This window comes from Salmo salar, chromosome ssa12 (assembly GCF_905237065.1).
Source record: "Salmo salar chromosome ssa12, Ssal_v3.1, whole genome shotgun sequence".
Taxonomy (NCBI): domain Eukaryota; kingdom Metazoa; phylum Chordata; class Actinopteri; order Salmoniformes; family Salmonidae; genus Salmo; species Salmo salar.
This window is the reverse complement of record NC_059453.1, coordinates 24,439,623-24,455,185: the sequence shown is the minus strand read 5'-3', so window position 1 is coordinate 24,455,185 and position 15,563 is coordinate 24,439,623. Positions and strand designations below refer to the sequence as shown.

The 15,563-nt window shown below is 42.8% G+C and overlaps 1 protein-coding gene and 1 pseudogene across 2 annotated transcripts in view; both read left to right on the top strand.

The window, feature by feature from the left end:
* Positions 1-576: 576 nt before the first annotated feature.
* On the top strand, positions 577-1,969 carry LOC106564614 (centrosomal protein 20). Its single transcript, XM_014130779.2, has 4 exons — positions 577-693; positions 948-1,145; positions 1,280-1,364; positions 1,500-1,969. Exons 1-4 carry the CDS (start codon positions 666-668, stop codon positions 1,630-1,632), a joined length of 444 nt encoding a protein of 147 aa, XP_013986254.1. The 5' UTR covers positions 577-665; the 3' UTR covers positions 1,633-1,969.
* A 7,437-nt stretch (positions 1,970-9,406) lies between these two features.
* LOC123725462 (myosin-11-like) overlaps positions 9,407-15,563 on the top strand; it is a 40,303-nt pseudogene continuing 34,146 nt past the window's right edge. Inside the window, exons 1-2 of the transcript XR_006757937.1 lie at positions 9,407-9,701; positions 14,748-15,179. The product of XR_006757937.1 is annotated as a myosin-11-like (transcript). The remainder of the gene's footprint in view (positions 9,702-14,747; positions 15,180-15,563) is intronic.

Below are 15,563 nucleotides of genomic sequence, written 5' to 3'. Positions count from 1 at the left end.
TGTTTTTGTGAGTCTTGTCTGTGAAACCTTATACAATTATGCCTTATATAAGTATGAGTCAAGTATGACTGCAGGCAGTTGGGTAATGTAATGACTGTAATATAAATGGGATCACATTTTCCAAAGCCTGTCATTGACAGGGTGTGCAGACCACAGGAGGCTGCTGAGGGTAGGACAGCTTATAACAATGGCCAGAACAGAGCAAATGGAATGTGTTTGATATCATTCCAACTCCACTCCAGCATTTACCACGAGCCCGTCCTCCCCAATTAAGTTGCCACCAACCTCCTGCGATGCAGACATTAGGCATAATTTGCTTACAGTAAAGGCACTAGTCACCACAGCCAAAGTCATAAACCCCGCCTATTTCTACAATGTATCTACTTAAAATGTGATTTTAAACCTAACCTTAATCACACTGCTAACATTATGCCTATACCTGACCTTATATTAAGAACAAAAAGCTAATTTTGTTTTCAGAAATGTTTACGACATAGACCACTTTGACTTTGTTGCTGTGGGAACTAGTGGGAAACGATTTGGTCATGCCCAGGCAAGTAACCCGTTTAGACCACTAGGTGGGAGCAAAAGTTAACTTGTGCAGCTAACAGTTTACCCTTTGAACTCGGTGAGGGACACGAACGCCATTTGTTTTACCTGTTGCAATGGCGACCTTAACGGAACTGAAATGCGGTAACATTGTCCTTTCTTTCACTTTAAAGTCTATATTACATGTATTAATCGGAAGGGAATTGCAACTGTGCAACTATTTCATAGTTCGTGCAACGCACAGTGTAAGACGACACTAGGTAGCGCTAGCTAGCTATCAAAGTTTGCCTGGCTATCCGTACAGAACAACACACCTTAAAGTGTACGTTATCAATATATCCCCACAAGTTGCAGAGGTTTTTATGATACCATTTTCAACAACTTATCTTCTCTCCCAGCTCTGAGAGAGAGCCTGGAGTCTCGAGGTGTGTTGGGTCAGCTGAAGGCTCGGATCAGAGCTGAGGTGTTCAATGCGCTCGATGATCAGAGCGAGCCGCGTCCTGCGCTGTCGCACGACAACCTTCTAATCAACGAGCTCATCCGCGAGTACCTGGAATTCAACAAGTATCGATACACAGCGTCAGTGTTGACAGCAGGTGAATATTATGCATGCGTTCAATTCAACCATATGCCAATCAATTTCAGAACTGAATATAAGTGCCATTGGTAGGTTCACCGTTATTCAATTAAAAGTTGGATTTTATGACCTTATCAAATCAATGTTTTTCAGAATCAGGTCAACCTGAGGTACCACTTGACAGACAGTTCATGGCGAATGAGCTCAAAGTGGTGGAGGACCCCAGTTCCAGATCTGTGTAAGTTTATCTAGAAATGATTCCTAAAAGGCCACAGGAAACTGATTCCAGACCTGAAATACGTATCCTATCCTGAGTGAAAACTGTAAATGCTACTATTAGGCTTGTAAAGACATACATATTGTGTGTTTTCAGGCCTCTACTGTACGGCTTGCTATCCCACTTCCTAAGCAGCAGTGGAGACAGTGGAGGGAAGCTGTTCCTCAGGGGCTCAGCACCTGCTACTATGACCAGAGACCCTAACACACTTCCTGGTCCTGAGTCTTAACACAGGGGTGTCCTGTCTGTCACTCCAGATTTCACTGGGACTGGGGGTGTTGAGCGATTTTTATTTTATTTATTTGCGGTTGATGTCAAGAACGCCTTAGTAGTGTGTGTTAATGTTGCCAAAACAGGTTAAAATCAACAGGTCTGAATTTTATTTCATTTGGCCAATTGTTTGTTCCCTGAGAGTCTGTAAATGTAGTAAGTTCTTCACTACTGCTATGTCCGCATAGCTGTACATACTGTAGTAAGTGTTTGATGTGCCAATTTCTCATGAAGTTGTATCTCAAATAAATAGTCATTTTAATACATTTTTATTTTAATAAAGCATTTTTAGCATATTTGTAATTATTTGATTTTAGGTATAGGCTACACATGTTGATTTTGTTGATGTGGCTCTATAGGTAATCGTTTCTATTTTGGCATTAGGTCTATTGTTTGTAGCCAATGGGTTTATCACTTTATAACTGTTTTATGTTTCATCACACAGTGGCAGTAGTAGCACAAAATCATTCTGCCTGGAGTATTCAGGCATTTTTACAGTGTATCTTTCACATTCTCATAAAACTCCATGATAAACACCTTCCACTGAAGAAGTGCACAGAGGAAATACACTGTCTCGAATATCTATTGTGGTCACAACAAACAAAACCTAGATTTATGAAGTCAATATAGAATGTTTATACAAGTGTTATTTCATGGTCTTAGCATACAGGCATGTACTGTAGATCATAACATATACATATGCTGTAGCTCACATGTAAAGAAAGACTTAGGCCTGCCTGCTATCACATCTATCCTGTGTGTCCCAAATGGCACAATATTCCCTTTATAGTGCACTACTTTTGACTAGGGCCTATAGGGATTCCTTATCACTATTATAGGGAATAGGGTTCCGTTTGGGACATACCCATAGGCCTGCCTGCTATCACGTCTCATGTAATCTAACTAGTCTAGTGCATAAAACTCCTTTACAAGAGCTGATTTCTCTCACTTGATAAATGGCTGCTATAAATTCTATCTCTAAGGCCAGATGACCATACACTCTTCTGGGAAAAAAAGGTGCTCTCTTGAACCTAAAAGGTTTATACCTGGAACCAAAAAGGGTTCTCCTATGGGGACAGCTGAAGAACCCTCTTGGAACCCTTTTTTCCACGTTTACAGTCAGAGCACTGTACTGTTGCTGTATAAGGAAAGATTTGAGCAATGCTCACCCAGTGCTGCCGAAATCTAAAAGGTTGAAGTTGTCTTGGAACAATGTCCCCTGTGGACTTCTGTTGATTTATCTACATAGTCTACCTCTCTGATGTTAGGAAAGTTATGATGGAGAGTTCAAACAACTGATAACAGTATGGTGGATGCAGATTCAGAGACACTTTAGCCCAGAATCAGCATGGATTCACCCTTTTAGTATTAAATCTCTTGAAATCGATATATCGTTGACAAGCCAAGGAGACATAGCCCTTTACTATGCACCTCCTATCAGCTTTCACATTTCCACAAGCAGAAGGTCTATTAATAATAGAATTACCACAGAGGTTAACTTTTTTTCAACCAAAATTACCACCTCCTTTATATCAATTTATGAAATACTCATTAATCCATCTGTTTATCTAAATTATAAAATGGGAAGTTGAGACGGCAACTTCTCCCTCTCAACTAAATTATTTCTGAGACATATCCATATCAGTTGAATGAAAAACAATATTTTTACTAATCCCTATATTTACCTAAGCCAGGATTCCTCAACTGGCAGTGAATCTATTTGGCCACCCAAGACTGTAAAAACACCAGCAAATCAGCTCCAAGTGACTTTAATTTTGGAAAACTACAAGAGTATTCTCACGCATAATAGAGAGATACACTGAGTATACCAAACATTAAGAACACCCCTTCCGAATATTGAATTGTAGGCCCCCTTTTTCCCTCAGAACATTCTCAATTCATCGGGGCATGGACTCTACAAGGTGTTGAAAGCATTCCACAGGGATGCTGGCCCATGTTGACTGCAATGCTTCCCACAGTTATGTCAAGTTGGCTGGATGTCCTTTGGGTGGTGGACCATTCTTTAAAAATACGGAAACTGTTGAGCGTGAAAAACCCAGCAGTGTTGCACTTCTTGACACAAACCAGTGCGCCTGGCACCTATTACCATACCCCGTTCAAAGGCACTTAAATATTTTGTCTTGTCCATTCACAATCCATGTCTCAATTGTCTCCAGGCTTAAAAATCCTTCTTTAACCGGTCTCCTGCCCTTCATCTACACTGCTTAAAGTGGATTTAAGTGACATCAATAAGGGATCATAGCTTTCACCTGGATTCACCTGGTCAGTCTGTGTCATGGAAAGAGCAGGTGGTCCTAATGTTTTTTATACTCAGTATATGTGATCATGTACAAATGTAAGTCATGTTTGAAATGGTTATGTTTTAGTCAAATATTATATATGTTTGGGATTCTTGCGGTCAATTTGCAGTCTATTATTTATAATTATGTTTCGGCCCCCTGACCATCCGCTCAAGAAGAAATGGGGCAGCAGCTGAATCTAGTTGATGATCCCTGACCTAAACTGATTATGAAGTGAGAAACGTCCTCCTTCCCTCTTCCCGGTCCCTCCTCCCTCTCTTTTTCTCTATCTCACCCCCCCTCCTCTCATCCCTCACTCCCTCCTCGTGTTCCGTGGGGCAGCTCAGAACCGTAGCTGGAGAGCCCTAGTGACGTCCCTGTGTGGCCTAGACTCAGCGCAGATCACACAAACATTTGCCTGCTGCTGCCGTGGGCCGGGCCTCTCTCTTCCCTCTCTCACCCGTTTCCCCCATCCTCATTTCCTCTTTCGCCATAAAAGGGAACACAACATTCTTATCTCACTCTGAGAATGACATTGCTCTGAGCCCTGGAAACTCAAGTCTATATCTAGAGTCAGACATCTTTCTTTACCTTGCCTTCTGTTTCCCCAGTCAGATATCTTGTACTGTAGTGTTACAGGTTGTTGTATTGAACTGTACTGTAACAAAGACATGACTTGAATAGCCTGCCATTGCATCGGCAAGTCATCTAAAGAGAAACTAGTTATGAATATGATGGCTAACCATATTCTATAAGATGAACAGGTGTTCCTGTACCTGTTTGTTTACTGACTGTTAATTCATGGAGATGTTATTTTTGCTGCTCCTGTAGACACAGTATCAATGGGACAATAAAGACAGCAAAGATGCTTGACAGAAGCAACCTGCTTTTGGCATCCCTAGGAGTGATGCCATGCACTATTCCTAGAACTCTTTAGCTAATTCTTAGAACTACAGCTCGATCTGCAGATCTCCCTAGCCTTGCCTAGGTTGCACCTCTGCTCAGTCAGTCCAAATCTTTTCTTAGACGGATACATAGCTACAGTGGGGCAAAAAAGTATTTAGTCAGCCACCAATTGTGCAAGTTCTCCCACTTAAAAAGATGAGAGAGGCCTGTAATTTTCATCATAGGTACACGTCAACTATGACAGACAAAATGAGAAGAAAAAAAATCCAGGAAATCACATTGTAGGATTTTTAATGAATTTATTTGCAAATTATGGTGGAAAATAAGTATTTGGTCACCTACAAACAAGCAAGATTTCTGGCTCTCACAGATCTGTAACTTCTTCTTTAAGAGGCTCCTCTGTCCTCCACTCGTTACCTGTATTAATGGCACCTGTTTGAACTTGTTATCAGTATAAAAGACACCTGTCCACAACCTCAAACAGTCACACTCCAAACTCCACTATGGCCAAGACCAAAGAGCTGTCAAAGGACACCAGAAACAAAATTGTAGACCTGCACCAGGCTGGGAAGACTGAATCTGCAATAGGTAAGCAGCTTGGTTTGAAGAAATCAACTGTGGGAGCAATTATTAGGAAATGGAAGACATACAAGACCACTGATAATCTCCCTCGATCTGGGGCTCCACGCAAGATCTCACCCCGTGGGGTCAAAATGATCACAAGAACGGTGAGCAAAAATCCCAGAACCACACGGAGGGACCTAGTGAATGACCCGCAGAGAGCTGGGACCAAAGTAACAAAGCCTACCATCAGTAACACACTACGCCGCCAGGGACTCAAATCCTGCAGTGCCAGACGTGTCCCCTGCTTAAGCCAGTACATGTCCAGGCCCATCTGAAGTTTGCTAGAGAGCATTTGGATGATCCAGAAGAGGATTGGGAGAATGTCATATGGTCAGATGAAACCAAAATAGAACTTTTTGGTAAAAACTCAACTCGTCGTGTTTGGAGGACAAAGAATGCTGAGTTGCATCCAAAGAACACCATACCTACTGTGAAGCATGGGGGTGGAAACATCATGCTTTGGGTCTGTTTTTCTGCAAAGGGACCAGGACGACTGATCCGTGTAAAGGAAAGAATGAATGGGGCCATGTATCGTGAGATTTTGAGTGAAAACCTCCTTCTATCAGCAAGGGCATTGAAGATGAAACGTGGCTGGGTCTTTCAGCATGACAATGATCCCAAACACACCGCCCGGGCAACAAAGGAGTGGCTTCGTAAGAAGCATTTCAAGGTCCTGGAGTGGCCTAGCCAGTCTCCAGATCTCAACCCCATAGAAAATCTTTGGGGGGAGTTGAAAGTCCGTGTTGCCCAGCGACAGCCCCAAAACATCACTGCTCTAGAGGAGATCTGCATGGAGGAATGGGCCAAAATACCAGCAACAGTGTGTGAAAACCTTGTGAAGGCTTACAGAAAACGTTTGACCTGTGTCATTGCCAACAAAGGGTATATAACAAAGTATTGAGATAAACTTTTGTTATTGGCCAAATACTTATTTTCCACCATAATTTGCAAATAAATTCATAAAAAATCCTACAATGTGATTTTCTGGATTTTTTTTCTTCTAATTTTGTCTGTCATAGTTGACGTGTACCTATGATGAAAATTACAGGCCTCTCTCATCTTTTTAAGTGGGAGAACTTGCACAATTGGTGGCTGACTAAATACGTTTTTGCCCCACTGTATATATGCAGAGGAAATAGAACTATGATTATTGTTATTCACTGGGCAGATTGCCTGAAAATAGGTAGCATTGTTCCACCGTTTATATTATACATTGGAAGTGTGTGCAACATCTGTATAAATACGATTGAGTACAGTGCTGCTTCACTGCACCAGAGAGCAGCGTTGTTTGTTCTGAGCTTAAATTAGAGCGCAATTACATTTCTATGGGGACAAATGTATCTACAAACATATGCCTCTGTCAACTGTTTGTCCATCTATGGCTACAAATTGTAGTCAGGGGGGCCGCGGGGGACATAAAGTGTATGTACGGTAAATGATTTAAAGAACTCCGAAAATATGTATTTGTCTTGGATAGTTTTCAGATCCCATATAGATTGTGCTGTATGGAGAATTTGGTTATGGACTAATACTCGTGTCAATAAATCATTACCTTTTAATGCCGTTTTTGGAGGTGAGGGACAAAGCCAGAGAGATTGATAGGCACATATGGTTCATGCCCATGTAATCACCAAGTACTGTACTTGTGCATGGCAAAACCCTTCATCTCTCTTTACATCCTTGTAATGAACAACATGATCATCAACAACAACAATACCCTTGTCTGGAATGGCGTCCATTTCCTCTTCTACTGTAAGTAACCTTCTTCCAGTCAGAAATGTGGACACCCACCCTCATCACCACCTCCTCCGCATACCCCCAGTCAGACACTTTCTGTTAGAGATGAGTTGAGGCTGAATGAGGCAGGCATCTTGGAGAACCAGACGAGTGGAGTATGTCTTGGCTTGGACCTATCAGAAGGGCTTCCTTCTCGGCTACAGGCTGTGCCTGGATTGCTGCCTCGTCCTGACTTCTGCACTTATCCTGTCAGGGTTTTCCACCTCCTCCGTCCTTCATCTCTCCCCCCGCCCCTCCCACTTTTCTTGGGTCATACATCATGTCTACTGCCTGAGATACAGTCTGTTACACTGTCATTAAAGGGCAATGAATAAACCAAGAAACAAACAAAGCGCAGTGAGAGGAGAGGTGGAGGGATGAGCAGGGCTCAGGGAGCGGAAAGTCTATACAGACGAAATAACTCCTAACTGTGGTGTGTGCTGGAGAACTGGCACTTTGAAAATAGTCAGCGCAAGTACATCATGAAATATAACTTCACGGAATCAACACCCTAGGAATAAGATGACATTTTCACAAAAGTGAACTATCCCTTTAAACACACAACTTGTATGCTAATCTTTCGATGTGATGTCATTAACATCATATGGATGTATATTGATAATAACCAATACTGATCACCAAAACTCTCATAATAAAGACTGATATATTATCTAATGATTTATGTTATGATAAAAAACACTGAGATGTCATCAGAGGGAGATACTACAAGTAAATAGTGCAGAGTTATCCCCATAGAAGCACCCCTACTTGTTTGAACAATACCATTGCTGCTGGACCATATTTAGTCACTGGGGCCCAGGCCACCTGCGCTAGACTTTTAAGCTGCCCAGATTCCATCCAGACCCCACAGTCCTTATATGGCACAGTGCGTTGCGTCTCTGCATTTCTCTCTCTTTCTCCTTCCTTACTACACACCATCCTCCCTGATCTTGATGTTGACCAGAGACCCAGCCAGCAGGTTTCCAACCCCTAGTCATCCCCCTCCATCTTGGTCCCTTGAACTGTCATCGTCGTTTTGCACACATACCAATGGTGATGTGCTGTTTGGCACCGGAGAGAGGCCCAGTCATGGCATCACAAAGCAAGGTGATTTATTGAGCCAATCAGGAGGTGTCCTTATATAGGACGTTCCATTGGACTAGAGATAGAGGAGCTGGAAAGAGGGAGAAGAGGGGAATGTGATGTGTGTAACAATATGGGGACACACAAACATGTGGGATGCATCCCCCTTCCTCCCCCATCCTCCAGTAGTGTGTATCAAGGGGAATCTCTCTCTTCCGCCTCCTCTAAAGTCCATCAAGATATATTTTCTCCTCTGGTAACAGCTGGGCTGCCTTGTTGGGAGTGGGACTGCACCCTTGTATATACAATAGTACTGTATGTCAATGGGACTGGACCACAGAACCTCTGGGACAAAGTGCCGTTAAACATAATCAGAAGTGTCATGGACATCAGCCGATGGAGATGAATTGCCCATATTATTTATTTTGACAGGCCTAAGTACCATCAAGTGAACAGACAGACTGGAGAGACACAGACTGTATATATATCCATGGGATATACTGAGATTCCCGTGATTTAGAGTTCAAAATAGAGAAAAGGGAGCCAAGTTTGAGTTAAATTGATGTCATTTCCGAAGGTTCTGTGTGATATGATGTGTGCCGAGGGCTCTTGGTTTTGATGGAAATGTGCCATTTGGAAAGAGACAGTGACGTGTCAATCCTAAACATCATCCTTAAAAACGGACAAATGACAGTGATAACCACTGTTTACTATAGATGTTGTTGCATCCTTGACCTCCTCCGGCCATGTTCCCACAGTAGGTCCATAGGAGGGTCAAATAGTCCTTGGATGACTCATCACCCACATATTCAACAGTTTCAATGAAGGTATAATATTAAATGATTACCATTAATTTAATTGCACATACAAGTAGGCTATACATATCTACTGTACACACACCCCATAACGTTTGCCATTATGCTCACTGAAAGAAAATGAATATGAAGAGATACTAAAGTGTACTATGCATACCAGATTACTATAAAGTGTGTCCGCGTCAAATTAAAATACGCATGTGCGCGCAGCCAAATTGCAATTCGTTCTGCTTTTCAGCGTCAACCACGCTGTGTACGCTTCAGTACCACGGAGTTTTCAAACAGTACCGTCTTGGACAGTACTTTTGCGCTCTGCCGTAGAATTTGATGCTTTTCTGCTGTCAGATCAGAGAGAGGAGGGTCTGCGCGTGCGACTCCACCCTCCGGGTTTAAATGGTAAAGCGAGGTATTATACCAGGGTAATTTGGACTGTTCGTCTTTGGAGTAGGCTACCCTGTCAACCGCAGGACGCTCCAAACCATAACTTTCCAAAACCCCCCTGCTGATTCGAATTCATCAAATTTGTAAGTCATTTATTTTTATGCAAGGCCATTGTTTTACTTTGATACAAGTTGGAGAGAGTGAGAGTGCACTAGTTGTTTTGCGCGCACTTTAATTACGCACGCTTAGCGACATTGATTGTGGCTCTTGAAACTTGCATTTTTGTTCATCATATGTAGCCAATATTGAAATTCCTTCATGTGTTTAGGTTTCAAACACTGCATGTATTACTGAGCAAAATTACCAGAAATAGATATCAGATCTCAATTGTCACTGTTGATCTCTGTTACAATTGCATGCTTTTGACAGCTGTTTTTGCACGACTCTAATGTAAATGTAGAACAAGCCAAATCACCCCAGAAGAAATGACTATCAGTGGTAGCCTATACAATGTAACTGCTGTGCTGACATCTGTCTGACGCAGTCATATGATGATGTGGTTAAAGAGTCTGTGACCTTTGCATGTTGGCCATCTTTATCAGCGAATTCTTCCCTATATCAGTGCTGCACAACATTGCCTAACAATGCCTTTCTTTACCATGTTTTCTATACCCTAACCAGTAATGCTATCTATACAGTAGCCATGTTATTTATACTGTAACAGCTTGGAATAACAGCTTGACTGAATTATTTACACCAGTAGTGCCATGCCATATGGTATAGAAAGTAAGGGGAAGTTGACTTTGTATATCTGAAAGAAGAAACAGGCTGAACGCTAACCAGGGTGTTTCCTGTTCTCCTAATATGGTAGTTTAAAGCTGTCTCTGTCTCGATGCTGAACTTTGTGGTGTGGTGGCTCAGAGTAGACTTGTCACTTGTGAGAGTCCTATCCTCTCCAGTTTGCAGTGACACAAACCAGCATCAAACTGGAAAATGTCTGTGAGTGAGCAGAAAAACATTGGGGTCATCATCATAGTAACTGCGGTTGACCTGATGTTGAAACATAACCTAGTAGTTTGCTGACAGGAAAAGTGGTTATCATATGATTGTGCTGCATGGGAGTTTGAGTAAAGCAAGCATGTGGTTTTCTATCTCAGTCTGAGGACTTTGTTACTGCTCAGCTATCTTGTCTCTGGTTGACTTTGGCGATTCATTTTGACGGTCTTTGTCGATCCACCACAAAGAGCCTGCAGCATCATCTAAATGATGTTTTCAACTGACTTTCATCCAAGTTTTTTGGTGAACTAAAGCACTGCTCTAAGGCACAAGTGAAAACAACATGGTCAGAAGGCCTATCAGGAGAAAATAAAGGCAGATCCTTTTAGAGGTGGAGAACGGCCAAACTGCCCAATAAGAAGAGAGATGTTTGGAGTAAGCAACACGTAAGACACAATAGCAGTAGAACCCAAGACTGAAATCCATCGTACTCTGACTATCTCTGGGCAGGTAGTTACAACATTAACCTTAATGTTTAAATGACCTAACACAAATGTGAGTTCATAGGCTTCATTCTTCTTCAATGTTACAGGACCAGGCTTTTACATTTTTATTTGGATGTACTGGATTGGAGTGTTGTTTATTCATCATCACATACCTCAGCATGCAAACCTATTTGAATCTGGTATCATTACACCTGGTTTTCGCCCACTAGGATAACTGTGTCTGTATTTACATGTGGGCCTATTGCAGTTCATCAGGACTCAGAGCACAGCAGATCAGTTGCCTGGCTACCCAAACTCCTTGCTCCGGCCAAACGCTACGTTTGTTCTCCACAATGAGTCTGGATCTGAGTACTTCCCTGACGATTTCTAGAACGCAAACACATTCTAACTGTTCTGATTGGTCCCAGAAACCCGACTGCTTTTAGAATTTTTTTTATTGACATTGATACTCTGATTAGTTAGAAATGATCCTATTGCTGATGACTTTGTTTTGTCCAACACACCTCATTTTGACATCACCATAAACGACTTCAATGATGGCAGTCTCAGACTGAAGTATGTAGTGAACATAGAGCAGAGCAGAGTTTGAGTCATCAGGCAAGAAAATCAGGGCCTTAGTGTTAGTTGATACAGTATACCAGCTGATATACCAGAGTAGGGAATGTGTTAGATACTGTGATAGTTTGGGAGAATTACCTTTATTAGGCCTAACTCTTATCCTGGCATAGCTGAGTGCAATCCATTTGAGTCGTCAATGGATTGCACTATTATTAGGAAATTCGTTTTTGCAAAGAAGCCAGGAATCAGGGAAGGGATGGAATGATGAGGGAGAGGGTAAAGCCTTTCACAGGCCCAGGGGTCACCATTCAGCCCCTACAAATAGAAAGGTCAAGTGGTCTCCTGGGCAACCAGCCCATTCATACACAAATCATTTAAACAGTGGTTTATTTGGAACTGAGCGGGTCAGTGGATGTGCGTGTAAGACCACAGGAGGTTCCACTCTTTAATTAAGATGGTTCCTACTCAATCTCTATCATACTATTCTGTGATGAGTTGGACATTTGGCCCAGTCTGGTTAAAGATCAGCAGTATCAAGGACTCAATCACTCCTTCAGGTATTCGCTGTACATCGCTGTAGTGTACTAGATACCAGGGTTAGATATGACAATCAATGAGTTTTTATCTGATGATACATGAAGTGATTCCTTCTTATCTTCTGGCTTTGCTTCCTGGAAAGACCAACTTTGCTACTGAGAATTTCACCATCATTTTACTGTACCCTCCCCTTCCTTCTCCTCTCTTCTCTACCCTCTTTTCCTCTGCCACTCATTCTCCTGACAGTATTGACAAACAGAATCTTCTGAGACTCCTCTCCACCTCAGCCTCCCTCCTCATTTTCTCTCACTATCATGCTCTTCAAGTACGGTCTTAGTCTCTAGCCAGGCTGGACTGCTTCCTATCAGCAAACTGCCACCCTGTCAACCCCCTACTCAGACAGCTGTCCTCAGTGTACACTGGCTGAGAACAAAGGTGAACCCGCGTTGACACAAGATGAAGAGAGAGACGGAGAGGAGAGAAGGGGGTGAGGAACCACTGACCATGCGTTGAAATGACAAGAAGGGAAGGAAGGTGCTGAAATGTTAAGGATTAGGGATAAGAGAGAAAGATGTAGAGAGAGAGAGGTCTAAATTGTTTGAGAGGTGCAGAAAAGTTCAAGGGAGTTATGACACTTGTCTTGCTGCATCTACAGTACTGAAGGGGAGTGTCAGGAAAAGTCCACTTATCCTCAGTCAGTAAAGGAAATAGTTCATACTGAATCAGCTGTAATGTCTCCTCTTCATACACAACCTTGGACTACTGTGTTAGAGCGGCATGGTGTTGTGTACTAGTACGGCCCCAGGTTATTCTGTGCTGTGCTCTACAGCCATTGCAAATAAGGAACAGGATAGAGGACAATGTCCTTTTTCCTAAAAAAATGGTGTTTCAATCTGGCTAAGTGGATATTTATGCTTTTGTGTGTAGTTTGGCTCTGACTGGTCCCAGGGGACGCAGTGACAATCTTTCCCAGGAGGACTTGTGACTTGTTCGCATAGTTCCCATTTCTAGTCGTAGAAAGAGCATGCCAGTCTGTAACTGTGACTGGGCTGGATAGGAATGATGGGTGCAGGGACTCCATGATGTAGTGCAATGGATTATAGTCTGAATCTTATCGAGCAAGAGTAGTTTGATTTACCACCACAAAGGTCAACATTTATTATTAATTATGTCTTATGTCTGCGTAGTCTGATTGGACTTTAATGATTCTGACACACATTATCTTTTTAGACACTAGTATTATAAACTGGATACATTGCAATGGAGGCTGCTGAGGGGAGGACAGCTCATAGTAATGCCCGGAATGGAGTCCATGCAATGGCATCAACCACATCTAAATCACATGTCTGATACCATTCCATTGATTTCATTTCAGCCGTTATTATGAGCCGTCCTCCCCTCAGCAGCCTCCACTGACCCGTTGGTGTTTCTATTAGGGTGTTAAACACAGCAAGTTATTACCAAGATTCCAGTAATGCATTCATAACAGCACTGAATGATAAAATACCAGCACTGAGTTTGCCATAGAACTGTGCACCTGCCGTGGCTCCACTTCCTACAGGTATGACTCAGAGCCCAGCAGCTAGCTAGCTAGCATCGCTCCCACCACACTACACTGTACAGCCACAGAGAAGAACAGCACAGCATGAACCATGAACATGAAAACCCCCCAAACGAGCTCTCCCACTCTGTCCGTGTTATCATTTTGGAGTAAACTCCAAATTGCGTGGACCAGCTGTAGACATACTCTTCCCTATAAGGGCTTTGTTTGGGAGTTGAACTTGCCTGGCTGTTTAGGTCCATCGAAAGGCCTGCTCCAGAGAAGCAGGCCATATATGGGCATCACAGCACGGGACTGCAATGTAGCGGACGGTGCTGCACACGGGAGAGAGGGATTTGTTTGTTTTTTACTTTATTGTTGGAGCATTTATTTTCTGATTACGGTATGGGTAAACCCCTCACTTGTAAAAGTGTATAGTACTTACAGTACACGAGTTGAGAAGATCGATGTAAGTCCTTATCGCATATGGTACAGTTACTTAGAACTCGTTTCCCAGAGTCTATCTTCATATCTAAACTAGGCACTATAATGGTTGTAGTCTCCCTTGTGGCTCGTGTGTGAGCATGTAGGAGGCTAAGCCCGAAGGGGGGGTGTCTGTGAGAATTACTGTATTCTGGGAGTTTCTGGATGGATGAAGAAATGTTATTAACCCTTTGAGTGTCCATGCCTTCTGTGGACGTATGGCTGGCAGTGGTAGGAGAGTGTATACGTAGTGTCTGACTCATACACCATTTAGTTAATAACCCCTTGAGTATGTTTTTGAAGTGCTGGACTGAAAACAGAGTTTTCTGGGTGAGAAAGTATTTACAGAAAGAATCATGCAATTTATGGAGTTATACCACTTCTTTTGATATTTTTGTAATGGCTCGAACTTCAGGACCCCTGACCTTGTGGTTGCCGTGCACGACCCAGACCCATAACCCCCTTCTCTGAGTCAATGACTAGCCAAACAATAAACACATAAACCAAACCAAGTCAATCCAACCCAGTCTTTTAACATTTGAACATTTCTTCACTCTTTCTCCCACCAGCCCCCCTATCTCTATCCCCATCTCCAGCTGGCCCCCCCAAAAGACAGAAGATCGTAGAAGATCCAAGATCCTCCTCCGACCACCAAGATGGCTAATAAAAAACAGATGACTGAGGACGAGAAGTTCCTCTTCCTGGACAAGGACTTCATCAACAGTCCCATGGCCCAGGCCGACTGGTCAGCCAAGAAGCTGGTGTGGATCCCCTCAGAGAAGAATGGCTTCGAGGCGGCGAGCGTCAAGGAGGAGCACGGGGATGAGTGCCTGGTAGAGCTGGCTGACAATGGGAAGAAGGTGACGGTGAATAAGGATGATATCCAGAAGATGAACCCTCCCAAGTTCAGTAAGGTGGAGGACATGGCCGAGCTCACCTGCCTGAACGAGGCTTCAGTGCTGCACAACATCCGGGAGAGGTACTTCTCCGGGCTCATCTATGTGAGTTGGACTCTCTACTTTCATACAGATACACACAGTCATACTTGTACAGTACACACTCTACACAACCTGAGGTAAATGAATTCTGTCCCACTGGGACAGACGTCAATTCAACGTCCATTCCACTTTGGTTCAACTTAACCAACGAAACAACGTTGATTCAACCAGTGTGTGGCCAGTGTGATAGGCCCATCTACATGAGAATATATGGTTGTAGAAGCACACAGACCCATAAATACTCACAATAATACTTAGTCTTCACAACCTTAGGAAGAAGTCCTTGATACCAGCAAAAAGGACTGTGATACACATGACAGTCAAGGGTAATTTCAAACACAGCAATTTAATAAGTGTAGAATAACCATGTTGGCTTATTATCAATAA

What these genes read in the sequence shown, in the direction of transcription:
- LOC106564614 (XM_014130779.2), top strand. Translation starts at nt 666, where the DNA reads ATGGCGACCTTAACGGAACTGAAATGCG. An exon ending in CTTAACGGAACTGAAATGCG is followed by an intron (nt 694 to 947) that starts GTAACATTGTCC and finishes CTTCTCTCCCAG; the next exon opens with CTCTGAGAGAGAGCCTGGAG. An exon ending in GACCCCAGTTCCAGATCTGT is followed by an intron (nt 1,365 to 1,499) that starts GTAAGTTTATCT and finishes GTGTGTTTTCAG; the next exon opens with GCCTCTACTGTACGGCTTGC.